Source organism: Cariama cristata, unplaced genomic scaffold (assembly GCF_000690535.1).
Source record: "Cariama cristata isolate BGI_N322 unplaced genomic scaffold, ASM69053v1 scaffold32118, whole genome shotgun sequence".
Classification (NCBI taxonomy): domain Eukaryota; kingdom Metazoa; phylum Chordata; class Aves; order Cariamiformes; family Cariamidae; genus Cariama; species Cariama cristata.
Window position 1 is genome coordinate 45,989 of NW_009632238.1, and position 14,354 is coordinate 60,342.

At 35.6% G+C, this 14,354-nt stretch overlaps 2 protein-coding genes across 2 annotated transcripts in view; one reads left to right on the forward strand and one right to left on the reverse strand.

The window, feature by feature from the left end:
• KNTC1 (kinetochore associated 1) overlaps positions 1-10,760 on the forward strand; it is a 40,086-nt gene extending 29,326 nt beyond the window's left edge. The window contains exons 49-63 of the mRNA XM_009706274.1: positions 440-650; positions 758-867; positions 1,535-1,584; positions 1,965-2,043; positions 2,724-2,842; positions 3,690-3,825; positions 4,777-4,872; positions 5,763-5,819; positions 6,250-6,304; positions 6,384-6,447; positions 7,534-7,663; positions 8,659-8,748; positions 9,298-9,443; positions 10,339-10,429; positions 10,701-10,760. Of these exons, the coding sequence (XP_009704576.1) occupies positions 440-650; positions 758-867; positions 1,535-1,584; positions 1,965-2,043; positions 2,724-2,842; positions 3,690-3,825; positions 4,777-4,872; positions 5,763-5,819; positions 6,250-6,304; positions 6,384-6,447; positions 7,534-7,663; positions 8,659-8,748; positions 9,298-9,443; positions 10,339-10,429; positions 10,701-10,760 (1,494 nt within the window). The remainder of the gene's footprint in view (positions 1-439; positions 651-757; positions 868-1,534; positions 1,585-1,964; positions 2,044-2,723; positions 2,843-3,689; positions 3,826-4,776; positions 4,873-5,762; positions 5,820-6,249; positions 6,305-6,383; positions 6,448-7,533; positions 7,664-8,658; positions 8,749-9,297; positions 9,444-10,338; positions 10,430-10,700) is intronic.
• Positions 10,761-12,318: 1,558 nt separating this feature from the next.
• On the reverse strand, positions 12,319-14,149 carry LOC104166381 (vacuolar protein sorting-associated protein 29). The gene is made up of 3 exons (XM_009706276.1): positions 13,687-14,149; positions 12,986-13,221; positions 12,319-12,680 (listed from the first exon to the last, which is right to left on the reverse strand). Exons 1-3 carry the CDS (start codon positions 13,891-13,893, stop codon positions 12,563-12,565), a joined length of 561 nt encoding a protein of 186 aa, XP_009704578.1. The 5' UTR covers positions 13,894-14,149; the 3' UTR covers positions 12,319-12,562.
• Positions 14,150-14,354: the final 205 nt, after the last annotated feature.

Below are 14,354 nucleotides of genomic sequence, written 5' to 3' on the forward strand. Positions count from 1 at the left end.
GCTTATAAATACCAAACTTGCTATAAAGTTGTTGAGACAAAATGAACACTAAGTAGTTCTCTGATACTTAGTCACATCTTTGAATAGTGCCAAAATTAAACTGTAATTCTAGTAGCCAAGGTTTAATATTAAATATTTTTTTTTCTCCATCTTACCTCAAAATGTCTTAGTTTTACATATTGATGCATGTGGTACATGTTTTATTTGGCTTTTTCACAACATACCTTTCTTTACAATTTTTTTCAAAATATGTTTTCTTGCTAGAGCAGCATGGTTAGTACTATCTGTTTACAGAAAAAAAATATATCTGTAGATATAGGTATGGAGACACATCTGAAGGGCTGATCTTGCTACCTAGTTCACTATAAAAAGATTATTTTTATAGTGCTTTTGAGTAAAAAGAGGTTGTTTTATATAAGACTGTGGTGTTTTGCTAAAGGATGATTCAAATGAAAAAGCAGAAGTCCTACAGAAGAAGTTATATATGCAGTATAAGCGATCGGCAACAGAAAATGTTCTTATAACACATAACTTGAACACTGGAGAGCATCTAAAGTCTATTGGGAAACCAGCAAATCTTATCATTTTACTATACGAACACCACAGTATAGACCAAAGAATCCAAAATCCAACTGGCAGAGATTATCCAGGTGAGTATCCATAATCTGGTTTTGAAGGAGCAAAAAGAAGTTCTTATAAAAATGCCAAGCAAGATAATACTAGTTTGTAAATACATTGTCTCTACCTGTTTATGTAGATATCCATATGGCAGCTAAGGAGATAGCTGAAATTAACAATTTGGATATGAACAAAATTTGGGATAAACTGCTGGATAAATGGCTGTGTCCAAGTATACCGCCCTCAGAAGTAAGTGATCACTAGAGATTTGCTTTTGGAGAAAAATGGCCAGTTGCATAAAATATGTACAGTTTTATCACTTGTTCAAAAGACTACGGTTATTTTGCACAAATTGCCTTTAGCACTCATGAATCTATTTGAGATACATCTGAATTGAGACTACTAACAATTTCAGTACCTTTCTAATATTGTTGCACACCACTGTCTCTAGTGAGAATTATTTGAAATGCTTTTCCTTCTCTCTGTATAGAAATTAAAATCTTATCTTTGGGCCTACAGTAAGGTTGTGTAGCCAGCCTAAATGAGTAAAGGAGTTGTAAATATATTAGCCTCATCAAACACTAATTCTAGAATCAGAAAGAGAATGAATCCTCTCCTGTTGCAACTTAGCTAACAGAGAGTTAATGGCCATCTATGCAGCACGCAGCTGGGTGAGAAAGGGCAGGGAGCAGGCATTGCCTCTGCTTCAGAATGCCAGTTAGCAGGCTGAGGAATGGTGCTGACTGCCAGTCATACAATTAAATAGAGAAAGGACTCATAAAACCAGAATTCCTTTCCTTGGCTGCATTAGCAGGGGTGCCCACCTTTTAAGACAGGGTTTAAGCAAGGATATGACCCAGCTATTTATCCAAACAATTTAGAAAACTCACAACTAGATTTTCATGTCTTTTTACAGAAAACTCAAGAAATCTTTGGAGATGTACAGGAAGATGAAGAACTCCGAAGGTATGTGTGTTGTCTTTGATATAATATGGCAAATTATTGTTAACTTGCAAGTTTAACTATGTCTAGCTTTTTCAAGAATCCTAACAGTGTGTGTGATTCAGAACTCACTGTTGTGTTCTTATTTTTACTTTCTGGTGGTGACATCAGTTTTGAATTGTCAAATACTTACTCATGCAATGAAATGCCATTTGCAATAACTTATAGATGTAAGTGCTTAAGAGTAGCTATTTCGAGATTTCTCCTTGTTTTCTATGTCCTTGGAATCTCTTATCCTTAATCTCTTTTTGACAGTGAAATACATTTACATTTGAATGGATGTTGATACATTGTATTTCAGTAGCTATGCTGTACTTGTATTAAAAACAAATGCATTTTTTCAGAGTTATATATCTACTTCAGTCACGCCCAATGGATTACAGTTCAAGAATGCTTTTTGCAATTACAACATCTGCCACATCTGTAAGTTTCTAAATTCTTATTTTAGCTTGCTACTTACGAAATTTTTACCTCTTAATAAAATCAAGTCTTGTCTGCTAAACTGTATGGGTTTCAACCTAAGGCCTTTGTATCTGTGACGTAGGTAGTTTATATACCTGTGTGACCTCTATGTTTCTTCCCCCACACCTTTGGAGTAAAACTGGCATTCATTGAATTTCACAATAGACTGTCAAAAGCAACCCTTGAACTCTGGTTTTTCTAAATTTATTGTTGATATTGTCTGAAAATAACTTCATTAAGTGCTTTCTAGAATATGCTTTAAGCTGGTGTAATACATTGGCTTACTTTGGGTGGAATTAAAGCATAGTGGTAAAATTATTTTAGCAGGACCTTAACCTTCAGTCTTTCACACTTACTAAATGCATTTGTGATACTACAGATCACAAATATTTTTCTTCCCTGCATTACTAGTCTTAAATCTAGAAAACCACCTGGTTTAGCAGTATTCTTTGAAGTTGACAAATATTTCAACTGGTTAGTATAAAAGATGAATGTGAACCAATCTGTTATTTAGCATATATTTCCACTAAATGAACCAAAAAAATCTTAGAAAGCATCATACTAGACATATATATACCCTCTTTCTAGTTGTTCACCCAATTGTTGTGACTTTTCACTGTGGTTTTTTTCCCCCCTCTCAGCCCATCAGCGTTACTCAGTTGACATTTGCTCACAGGAGCAGAGCACTTAAGTGTCTGCTCTACTTGGCAGACACCAACACTGTGGAATCACTCTTCAAGAAACCCATTGAGAAAGTAAAGTAAGATGACTTTTCCTTAAGTTGTTCCTTAATAATGATGTTTTGTTGGCCTTTAACAGCCGCTGGGAAAAAATATATGCCATTTGGAGAATTATTTTTTACTAATCTGTTTTTTTAGCTTTTAATTTCTGTTTTTGAAGAGCATAATGCAGTCCAGTACATCACAGCCCTAATTTGTAAACCTGAAAGTAATATGACTACGTGGAAAATATTTTGTTCCATTTTGCATAGATGGCAGTTACTTCTCTAGTAACTGAAGCATTTTCTCCTACCCATATGTATAGTATTCTGTTCATCAGAGTTCGAAACTGGTCATCTTGCAAAGACATAGTCCTCTGCAAAAATAAGGAACCAAAACCCCAGCAGAATTATGTTGTTTCTTTGAAGATATCTGTAGAACTGACTTCCTTAGAAAATATCTAGAATAGAGTTTCTATGCTGGTAATCTGGAATTAGGGTCTTTTTAATGGAAAGTGGTGGTTTCAGAGTACATCCTACCAAATACCTACGTATGGGTTTCTGTGAATATGGGGTCTCTGTGCATAAATTGAAATTGTAGTTGTAAGAGTTACAGTAACTGGTTTATCTTTAGAGAGGATATAAGCTATCCATTGTTCAGGTGAATGAGGTTTCCCTAAGCAATTATTAGAAAGTTTGTTTTTTTTTTTTACTTCATTAAGATCTCCTTCTTAAGTACAAATACAGTCTACATTACTTTTTCCCTTTTTTTTTAAAGCAACAGAAGAACACTTTTCCAATATTATCCTGAGCTTGATTATGTGAATTATAATATAATAACGACTGTAAATATCATTAACTCTTTGGTTTGGGGGGGACTTTTTTACAGGTATTTTCTAAAATGCTGCATTTATCTGGCAGAGTTTGAAATCTTGAATATTCCATATACTTATGAATCATTTCATAAGAGTCCTAAGGAAGGAATGATTAAAGGGCTATGGAAGAATCACAGCCATGAACCCACGGTATGATTTGTAAATCCTTTGTAATTTTTTTGTTTGTTTGTGACACATTGTGTGAAACGTACACCTTTCTACATAGCACACGCATTTCTATACAGATGTTGCTCCAATGTACTCTGTCCTATTCATACACTACTCATGATATGCTACTCACAATTATATGTAAAAATACCAGCGCATAGGCAGTTACCCCAAAGACTCTCCTCTTTTAGAGTGACCAAACCCCAAACTGTTGATAGGCTGACTACTGCCCATCACATAACTATTCCCTAGTACTTGCCCACCTTTGAGTACCCATACGTTGTCTCTTGTCTGGGAAGCAAGATCTTTGGTGCAGAAGCTTTTTTTTTTTTTTTGAAGATATTTGGACTCATACTTTGATATCAATTAAATATTAACAGAATACACCTTTAGAATAGCTGTTAGTTACTTATCTAATATGCCAGGGATAAGTTTTAAGTTATACTCTGCTAAGGAATTTTACTGTGACAATTACCTTGTGTTACCAAGTATGTTTTGTAAACAGCTAACTTAACACTGAAGACAAGCACAGGTAAATGAGATTTCCAGGTAGACAAAAGCATATGACAAAAAAAGTATACCATTCTATTAAGGCTTCAACAGTAATACTTCTGATTTACAGCCATAGAATGGAAGTGATCTGTTCTTTATTTGAAATACACACATGCTAGTCTAAAATTTGAAAGTGACAGATAAAAAAGCTTTAGCCTTCCTACAATTAGAAAAGAAAGTACTATCATGTATAGGTGGGTTCTTTGGTTTTGTTTTAATTCTCCTCATACGTGTAAAATAATTTCTAAAGTGGCTTGGTTGTGGCCTTTCAGGAGTTAAAGGTCCTGGTAATGTAAAAATCTAAAATTATGCTGGCAAGCAGTAAAGGTTTGAAGATCATGAATGTATATTAAAATACAGTGTGTCCTTGCTCTCCCTTAGGCTGTTAGACTGGTGACAGAACTTAGTCTAGAATACAAAGTATATGATTCCCAACTGTGGAATGGCCTACTACAGAAACTCCTTGGTTTCAATATGGTAAGGAATTTTTAAGCATGAAGTTCTGCAGTGAGGTGAGAAAGCGGCTTTTTTATCCACCCATTTCTAAAGAATGGGATAGATATATAAACTTACTGTGAACAATTATTGATAATTTACATGGTTACCTTGGGCTCTTAGATACCGAGCTGATGAAGCTTTGAGGAATTCGTGTTTTAGCAGTACTGCTTGAGAATTTTGATCTTAAATTGTTCTGTATTTTTAAAGGCACAAAGTCTTTCAGATGGCAAGAGTAAATCCTGTGATAATAAATTGGAAAAATTATTCATATTAGTATAATTTTACAACATAATCTGCATATTTTGTGTTCAAATATACACACACATGCACAAACTGTGCATATATGAAAATACATGCACAGAGAGAAATACATACACACATAGAAAAATATTACCCCTAAAATGTATTTATTATGATTGTAATCTTGATTTTAGTAACTCAGAATCTTAATTACCTCTCATTGTCAAACTTTACATAATGTTGCTACAGCTTAAGGAGCTAAAAGATGTCCTCGGCAATGTGGTTGTATCAGGAGCAGGTACTGAAGCTAGTTTTAATCTAACGAGATTTAGGTATTAATAGCGAAAAAGGTGGGACCATAAACTTTTCAGCACCAGTTATATTAAGACTACTGGAAATCTTGGGTATTTATGAAGACAACACATGCTGCTACTGCTTGTGAAAGTTTAATTTACTAAACTATAAATCATATTTCCATATGCATCAGTTACTCTTCCCAAAGAAACATAGGTACCTTGAGGAACTAAGTTTGCATCCTGCAGACAAGACAACAAGTGTAACGCGGTTCTACAGATTATTGCCAAATCTTCAAAAACACTGTAGTATTTTATAACGAATTTTTTTTTCAGATTCAATATCTAAGAAGAGTTTTGATAGCAATTACTGGGATTCATTCATTATGGGAGGTAAGCAAATATTCTCTGACTACTAATCTCTTCTTCACTTAACAGGAATTTAGATCCTTTTCTTGTGTGTGACACATTAAGAGATTCTTTTTGAATTATTATTTTTGTCACAATGCAATATGCAGACGAGTATTATCACTAATCACTGAAATAGCATATTTTGCACTTGTGGTTCCTTCAGTAAACACTTACTTGGAGAGTTTTGTAAAGTTGGACAGAATAATTTTGCCAACAGTCAAAATATGGCTAAATCTTAGACCATGAGATGAGGAAAGCAATGTTAGGGAGTAATTCATCCGGGATAAAAAGAAAAGAAAACCATCAGGCTTCTTCTGCCTACAGTGGGTCAGGATGTCTATGTATCTGTGTTTACAAGCACACTTAGTTACAACTGTATTTGGCTATTACTTTAAAACTTTGTTGTCAACAGATTCCCAACTTCAGTCGAGCTTGGCGAAGTGTAGTTCTGTCACCATTTCTCACAGGTAGGGTTTTTATTAGCTATCATGCTTCTGTAGTAACTTGGTTATATATTTACTTTATCACGTTTTCTTTATTTCTTAGCCTCGTGTCCACCGAGTCCTAAACAGTTAGAGGAATGTTGTGAGTGTTTTGTGATTCTGCTCAAGTAAGTATACTACATCCCACATTTGTATTAGCATGAGTGAGAATGCCCTTTTGTAATTTCTCATCCAACAACCTGCCCTGGAACATACAAAGGAGCTCTGAAAACTGGGGAACTCGATGCATGAGGAAGAACCTTTTGCCTCTTGTGGGAAGGACAGGACCAGGGCACATACCCAAACAGAAATTCTGTGCTTGCGTGCAGACGGTTGACAACAGGTGCTGTAACTCAGTACCTTGGCTGTTTAAACTGTACTGGGAAGGGCTCTCTGAATTCGGGCTCAGAATCAGCAGCACAGACTGCTGGAAAACCAATTTATCTGCCCAGTCACTGCCCCGTGAGGGATACCTGTTCCTGTCCTGACATTTTTAAAGCACTGATGGTCAACCCTAAAAGTCCAGTTACTATCTTTCTTAGCCCAAAATATAGCACATTTCCTAAAATGTTAACAAAGAGTATAAGAGAGAAAGAATTCATTTTCCTACAAAGAATAAATCTGACATGACAAAAAAAAAAAATCTAGTGGTTGCACATCTATAAATGTGGTTAACCTATGGTATTAATGTTCCAAAACATTCTGGGCATAAACCAGTTTTGCATTGCCTTTATAACACAAAAAATCACAATAAATCATTATCTTATTCACCACAATCCTCTGACTTGCTCAAGAGAAGAACCAGAGCTCAGAGAGCCTGACTTGAACCAAAGGTTAGTTAGGAAAAACTAGAAAGGGATCCAGCTGAGGAACATGCCTATGCTACTCTGCATATACATATGTATCGGAGCATTACTCTGGGCAGTTGAGCAGCACATCCTCTCAAAATAGGGCCTTGGGTGTTTAGAAGGAGAAACTGGAATAGTTGTTTGGGGTTTTGTGTTTGTTTGGGGTTTTTTTCAAGCTAGAAAATCGCCGTGCATTTGTACTTTGTGAAACTTAAAATTCGCATAGCTTGGCAGTTTCTGAAAATAAGATGAGGTAAAAATGTATTGTTCTATCTGGCTTAAAAACCGCCAGTTTTGTTGACAGTACTAAGCCATTCAGTTCTACATATCATAGCAGAGAACTTCACTCATAATCTTCTTCTGAAGGTGTCCTGTGCTGGCTGACTTGGATGTCATCGGAATAGCTAAACAATATGCACAGCTGGACCTTCCAGCTTTTGCTTTGGGGTGCCTGCTGCTGATTCCTCAGCCTGAGAAGCGAGAGCAGCAAATTCAGGTAAATAATAAGTGTTGTGTTCTATCTGTGCAAGGGACATGTTAAGCATGTTATGTTCAAGAGAGGCTGTAAAAGATGGTAACTTATAATTCCAGCTTATTTAAATATGTCACTGCTGACAGCTGCTTGGCATTTCCCACTCGCAAAGACTTTTGCTCTGAATTTGCCCTTCTGAGAGGGATCATGTGAACGCTTCCTTTTTTTCTTTTTTTAAGAAGCAAAACCAGATAGCTTCAAGTCATCCTCAGCAGCTTTGTCATACGACTTTGCCTTTTGTGAATTTTAGGTTATCTTATGGGATCCCACCCATAAAACCAATGAAAAAAACCCCAACAAAACCCAAGCCATAGCTATATACCTGCTAGAGCAGTGTGAAGTTGATGATAACATACATAATTGCTAAGAAGCTAGCAGTGGGCTAGTTTCACAGCAGATTGTAAGAAAAGTACCAAATCCTACTTCAGAAAAGTGTTGAAAGCTCCTGACTTAGAAAGATGCTTGATAGTTGTGATGTAAACCTTTTGCCTTAAAGCCATATCTTCACTATTTATATATCTCCACAGTTTTCTTTCCTATTTGTTTCCATTAATTTATGTTCTGCATTGTTCTCCCAGATGAAGCATTATAGGCTGTTCCCATATTTGTCATGAGCAAACTGGCACTAGTAAAGGCATCTTATATTCTTAAACTTCCAGTCATTAAAGTTAAGCTCAGAAAGATTTTTCCCAAATTACAGCATTAGTGCAAGACATTCAGTCTGGTAGTGAGTCAAAAAAAATAATCTATAACAGCTACAGCAAAATACCCTTTGAGAGTTAAAAGCAATGAGTACTACTCTTTCAAACAGCACAGATCCTGGTATGATAATTTCATGCTTGTACATAGAATTTCAAAATATTAATTGTTCCTGAATAAATCAAATACTTGCTCTGAAGGGAGAGTTTCTACTTTAATCATTCACAGAATATTAATGTTTTCTAACTTATTTTCACAAGGGTTTCCTATCGACATGTAACACAGAAACTGTGCTGCAACAAATAGATGAACACATGAACACTGGAGAAGTAGTAGCGTTTGCTTCTCAGGTAAATAAAATTTACTTCACTTGTCTTTGACTTAGAGGCTTTTTGGATAGGTAAGTGAACACAAAACCTTTTTTTCTCTCTCCCCTGATCTTGCCAAGCATTAGTTGACATAATACAAACTTGTAAAATATAGCAACATTTGCAGGGATTTTTGCATTTTTATTAATGTTGTGCAACTGAAAAACTTCCTGTATATGTACACAGTGCTGTATTAAAGGCTGCCTCTATTTGTAGGACAGCATTGTTTGCAGCAGTACTGCTTTATTTTTCTAAATAAATGTTTTAAGCTAAAAGGCCAAAGGGGTTATGAAACTGCACTCTCCCTTGCCTTGGGCTGCCTTCCTAAAGGCAAAGTTCTTAACTCATTCCCCTATCTGAATCTGAGATTAGACTTCGTAAAATCTGCCATTTTGCAGCACTAAAAAAAAAATTAAAAAAAATAAATCCTGCTTTATGGGAGTCCAATAAGAAAACTCTGAGCTCTTTTCATTCAAAAGTAAAATTTCTTATGTTTAAAATATTAATACTTTTCCATTACTAAATCTACAGATTAGATCTTTGGTTTTGGAGAGTATTATAAATGAGAAGCTATACGAAAAATTTTTGAAAACTAAGTATTTTCCACTGCTGAAGCAACAACTGATGAACACTCACCGAATGAAAGAACTGGTAGATTATTTTGCCAAAAAGAACTGGTAAGTTAATGAAAGGTAAAACAGGTGATGTATTACTGATAGCAATTACAGAAATTGAATCTCTCCTTTACTTTATTTTCATTTATTTGAAGTCATGGAGATTTCCTAGTACTTAGTCTCCAAGAATTTTTAAAGCATTGCTAAGTTAAATAAATAAACAAAATAAAAAACTCATCTCAGTACTTTGCATACTTAGGATAGAGTTTTACAGTGTCATTCACGCCAAAGTAACAGCTTGTTGAGCCTGGACTGGCAAGCAGATCAAACACAATTAAAATAGCAGAAGTAACCTGACTGAAAAAGCAAACACTTTTGCTTTGAATCACTTCACCATACCTTCAGATGAATTCAGCTTAGTGGCATCATGGAGTCACAGCTTCAGTAGTAAGAACGTTCTGAAAAAATAAATGAACAGCCTGTATACAAGACTTAGTGGCAAGCCCACTAATTCCTAAGTTTTTCAAGAGTTATAAATGGCTTTTATGTTCCACTTAAATAAAACAAAGGGTCTTGCCACTGAACCTACTGCAAGGCAGTTCTCAATCAGCAATCTACCCGTGACTCACAGCACTCAGGCTCATTGTGCACAGCTGCCAACTTTCATTTCAGACCCCAAATTGCAAGTCACTTTGTTACCAGTTATCCTGCAGTCAAAGTGGGACAGGAACCAATAAATAACCATTTAAATTCTAGTATATATTGGTTTTACTGACAGCCACAGGTTAAATGCTAGGTTTGTCATGGCTTGTTTTCCTCTACTGGGAAATGATAGGACCTACCTGACTTCAAAAATGTGGGTCTTACCTTGTTTTTCTACTTCAGTTTATATAGTCTAAATTCTTGGCTTTTTAGGGAGCTTAAGTTGACAAAGTTGATGAACTTTTGCCTCCTACAGCATTGATGATGCAACAGCCTTAATTCAAGAATATCAAGAGAAATGTGGAAATCCTACTCTGGTGGACATACCATCATCTGATCTTCTGAAGGTAAAGCAAACCACTTTTGTACCTCATGCAGTATTTTCTCTTTTTTTTCTAAACTAAGACTTTCATGCAACTTTTAGCAAAAATACTTGCTAGCCAATTTATTTTAGTAAAATGTATATAATAAAATAACCCTTTATTAATTCAAATAATTCATTTTAGTTGAACCAAATTTGTGCCGTGCTAAGCCTTATGCTTTCAGGAACTGTTACAGGTCTTAGATTATATTTCGTTTTCCTAAGCCCTATTAATATTTTTTTTTTTTACCTTCCAGATGTATCTGAATGGACCAGGGGAGACCTGTGTACTAGAACTGTCATCGATAAGGTCTTGATTTTACCCTTTTCTTCTCCCTCTACTGGCAAGATGAGGGCCATGCATTGAGAATGCTCATACTGGGCAAGTGAACATTAAACAAAAACCTCAGTGCTCTTTTACCAAAAGCTACTCTGAGTTTTCCACAGCTTTCTTTTTTAACTGTTCTAGGCTGGTTTTTTTCCATACTCTGTCCCCATTGAAAGAGTTTAGATTTCCAGCAGAATTTTCTGTTTCTATTCAACAGTGATGTTGAATATTCAGCACTTTGATTTTAGGAAGGATTAAAGTTTATTTCCTTTACCTCTATATTTCTCCATGTTGTCAGGATCACTCTAGGATTTCATTCACACCAACAAAACCTCGCATATTGTGATAAACTTTTTTTAGAGCTGTAAGTGGTGTACTTCATGTAAAATACACTTTGTAGACAAATTGTAATTTTAACTACAGTGAGCACAAATAAACAGCCTTGCCTATCAATTTTGGCCTTGCAGTATTCTATAAACCTTTTTTAATTATGAAGTTGTCAGTAAAGTGATGCTCCACTCAGTCACTAACCTTCCTTGAATAACGTGTGCCAAGGTTTTCTTTTCAACTTTGTTCTTTCTGTATGTCTGCAGCAGGATAACGCAATTGCATGTGTTTCACTGCATAAAGTAGCAGTTAGCCAGAGGCTCCTGAGATACCAGACTGAAATGCTGGGTCTTTTTCTAAGGTAAAGCAGATTTCTTTTCAATAGAAGTAAAAGTAAGTTATTTTGTCAGCTTATGACACAGAAGCAAGGGTTCTAGCTGATCCCTTAAGTTCTATAGAAAATCATTACTTTAACTCAAACCTTCATGACAAATACTGCACAGTTTTTTGCACAGATACTGCACTGGAAAGAGTCATAATACAAAGGCCAACATCGGCAAAGGAAACAGGCCACCATTCTAAATGTTCTTCTGTAGAAGACAAAAGGTAAAACTCCATTTTTATTGGAAAGTTAGCAGTCATGAGAATTAGGAGCTGTTAAAATACATTCAGTTCCCTACAGTCATGAGAATAGGAGAGCCAAAAGGTCCAGTCTTGCTGAACAACCAATGGTTTAGTCTTCAGTAGTAGCATGAGCATCACGTGGCATTACATTACTTAAAAACCTCTGTACACCCAGCAAAGTGTGTATACATGTAGTGTCAGATATAAGCCATAAATAAAGCCCCTCTTCACTGTTTATAGATTTAATGAGACCATCATTCCTTAAAGCATAGTGGTATTTGAAACTGCTTTGATTATAAAAGACTATAGTTAAACATTCTACAGAGAAATTATTACTGAAAGTTATGACTTAGTTGTAGTATTTTCAGAATCTATCAATCTATTTTATTACTTTAACTTAATTGGGAATGTTAAATTGAGAAACTTAAATATCAACTGGATTCTGAAGCAAATTAACATGGCCCCAGAGTCCTCAATCTTTTTGTTCAAGCCATTTACAAGTATCCTTTAGAAGTCACCAAACCACAGCATCAGGCATTTTAAAAGCAACTACAACTGTTGCATTTTTTTCCCCAACAACAGTTCATAAAGCTTAGTTTTTCTATGAAGTGGAGTTTATTACAACATTAAGGAACAGTATTTAAACAGTTATTTTAATGGAATATTTTACAAATCAATTCATACAGAGAAAAGCAAACACAATGTCATTTTAAAGTTATTACCAATAAGCTACATTGTTAAGCTGTTAGCGAGTAAGTGTAGTTCTGTAAACTAGCAATCAAGTATTGTAACTTGCAGTTCAGAATAGATGGTAAAAATACCAGACAAGCAAAAACATTTTTAAGATTTTTTGTACTCAATTCTTTCTACTTTCACGTCGTCTCCAATTAGTTGATAGACATATGTAACTACTGTAGAAGCCTGGATATCCATCAGCACAAATGAAGGAATGATGTTGCTGGAAAGAGGGAAAAAATTCAATATGAATTCTGTGTATATAATCGCCTTAGCAGTGTTTCACCACTACTTAACAAAAATCACTCTAAGAAAAATGGATATGAATTTTGTACGCACAGTACATCAGATCTGAAGCTTTAAGTATTTCACTCTTATCTGTTTCAGTCAAGGAGATTTAGCAAGTGCTACCAACACTTCCTCACCCCAACACTTAGAATATAAACATTAACCTTCATAAAGAGCTTTGTAGTTCAGTTTTGTTATCAAATAGAAAATCCCCACAGATATTTCCCATACTTTACTTACTTCTCTAAGGCATGATAGGCTCCTGTAGCTGATCCTGGATTAATATAGAACTTGTTTTCATGTTCAAATGCCTCAAATTTGTGTGTATGTCCTGAAATTAGGATGTCCACATCAAACTGCCTTTGTAGCAGTGCCAGGCTAGCCATATCACCCCAAGGAATAACCTGATGGCCATGAATCAGCCCAATTTTGAACTGTCCAACAGTTACAACTTTCTGTTCAGGATAATTCAGGTTCTAAAAATAAAAAAAGCAAACACAGATTAAATGTAGAGATCTCTATTTAAAAACAACTCTGCGCAATACCAGGAAGAGAGGGGGGAAAGCTTATGGAAATACTCAGTGTGATTGGCCCTACTGCTACAAAATGAGAGCTACAAAGCTGCTTTTATGAACACCGTGGAGAATGTGGTAGGATGCAAGGAACTTCAAAGACCTGACAGCAGCAGGTCCTGTTTGCTGGAGTCCTAGATGTAGCCAAGTGTGCAAGTCACTTTTATTCACTCTGATGACAGATGAGAACTTACTGTGCAATTCACACTATCGATTGTAACCCCAACTCTTTTCCCAAGTTCGTTTTTCATGTCCTCCTAGTACTACATAGCCTCAGTTTGCCCACTTTTCCTTCAATTACAAATAACCCAAATGCTGCCTTTACGTAAAAGATGCATAAAATATGTCATTATCAAGAGAGGGCACTACCTCATCAAAGTCCCCTCTGACAACATGAACATCCCCAGCCAGAGTCTTGAGGTAGTCATAGGTGTCCTTGGTGCAGAGGTTTCCCGTGCAGAGGATGTGTTGGATCTTTCCTGGAACCAGCAGTTTTTTGAATTTGGCTGGGAGGCTGTTGCATCGATGTGGAATGTGGAGATCTCCTAATACTAACACCAACTTAGGAGGTGTCATGACAGGAAAGAAAGATCATTACAGACACTTATTAAGACAAGAATTACTGGCAAACAGAAAGCATTGCAATGTTTTCTTCAGTTTCATAACTCTGCATTTTGATGTAAAATAAGAATGAAATGGTGATGGAATATCGCTATATTGAAGGAAAACAAAGGCCCTTACTAACACAGCATATTATCCAGAGAGGGGCCTTACAAACACAACAGTCTACAGAATTTTCTTTTTTTTTATTTTGTTGCTGAAAGCCATTGCAATGTGTAACAACAGAAATGTGTTACTACTAGATGTATTTTACACAAATTTGAAAACTACCATAATCTATCCCACTTTTTTTTTCCTTCTTAGACATTCAAAAAAAAAAAAAAAAGAGACGACATCTCTAGCACATATTCTCAAGCACAGACCCTGCTAAACTGTGGCCACTTTGCTTTAAGACTCTTCGTCTAAGTTTCTTTCTA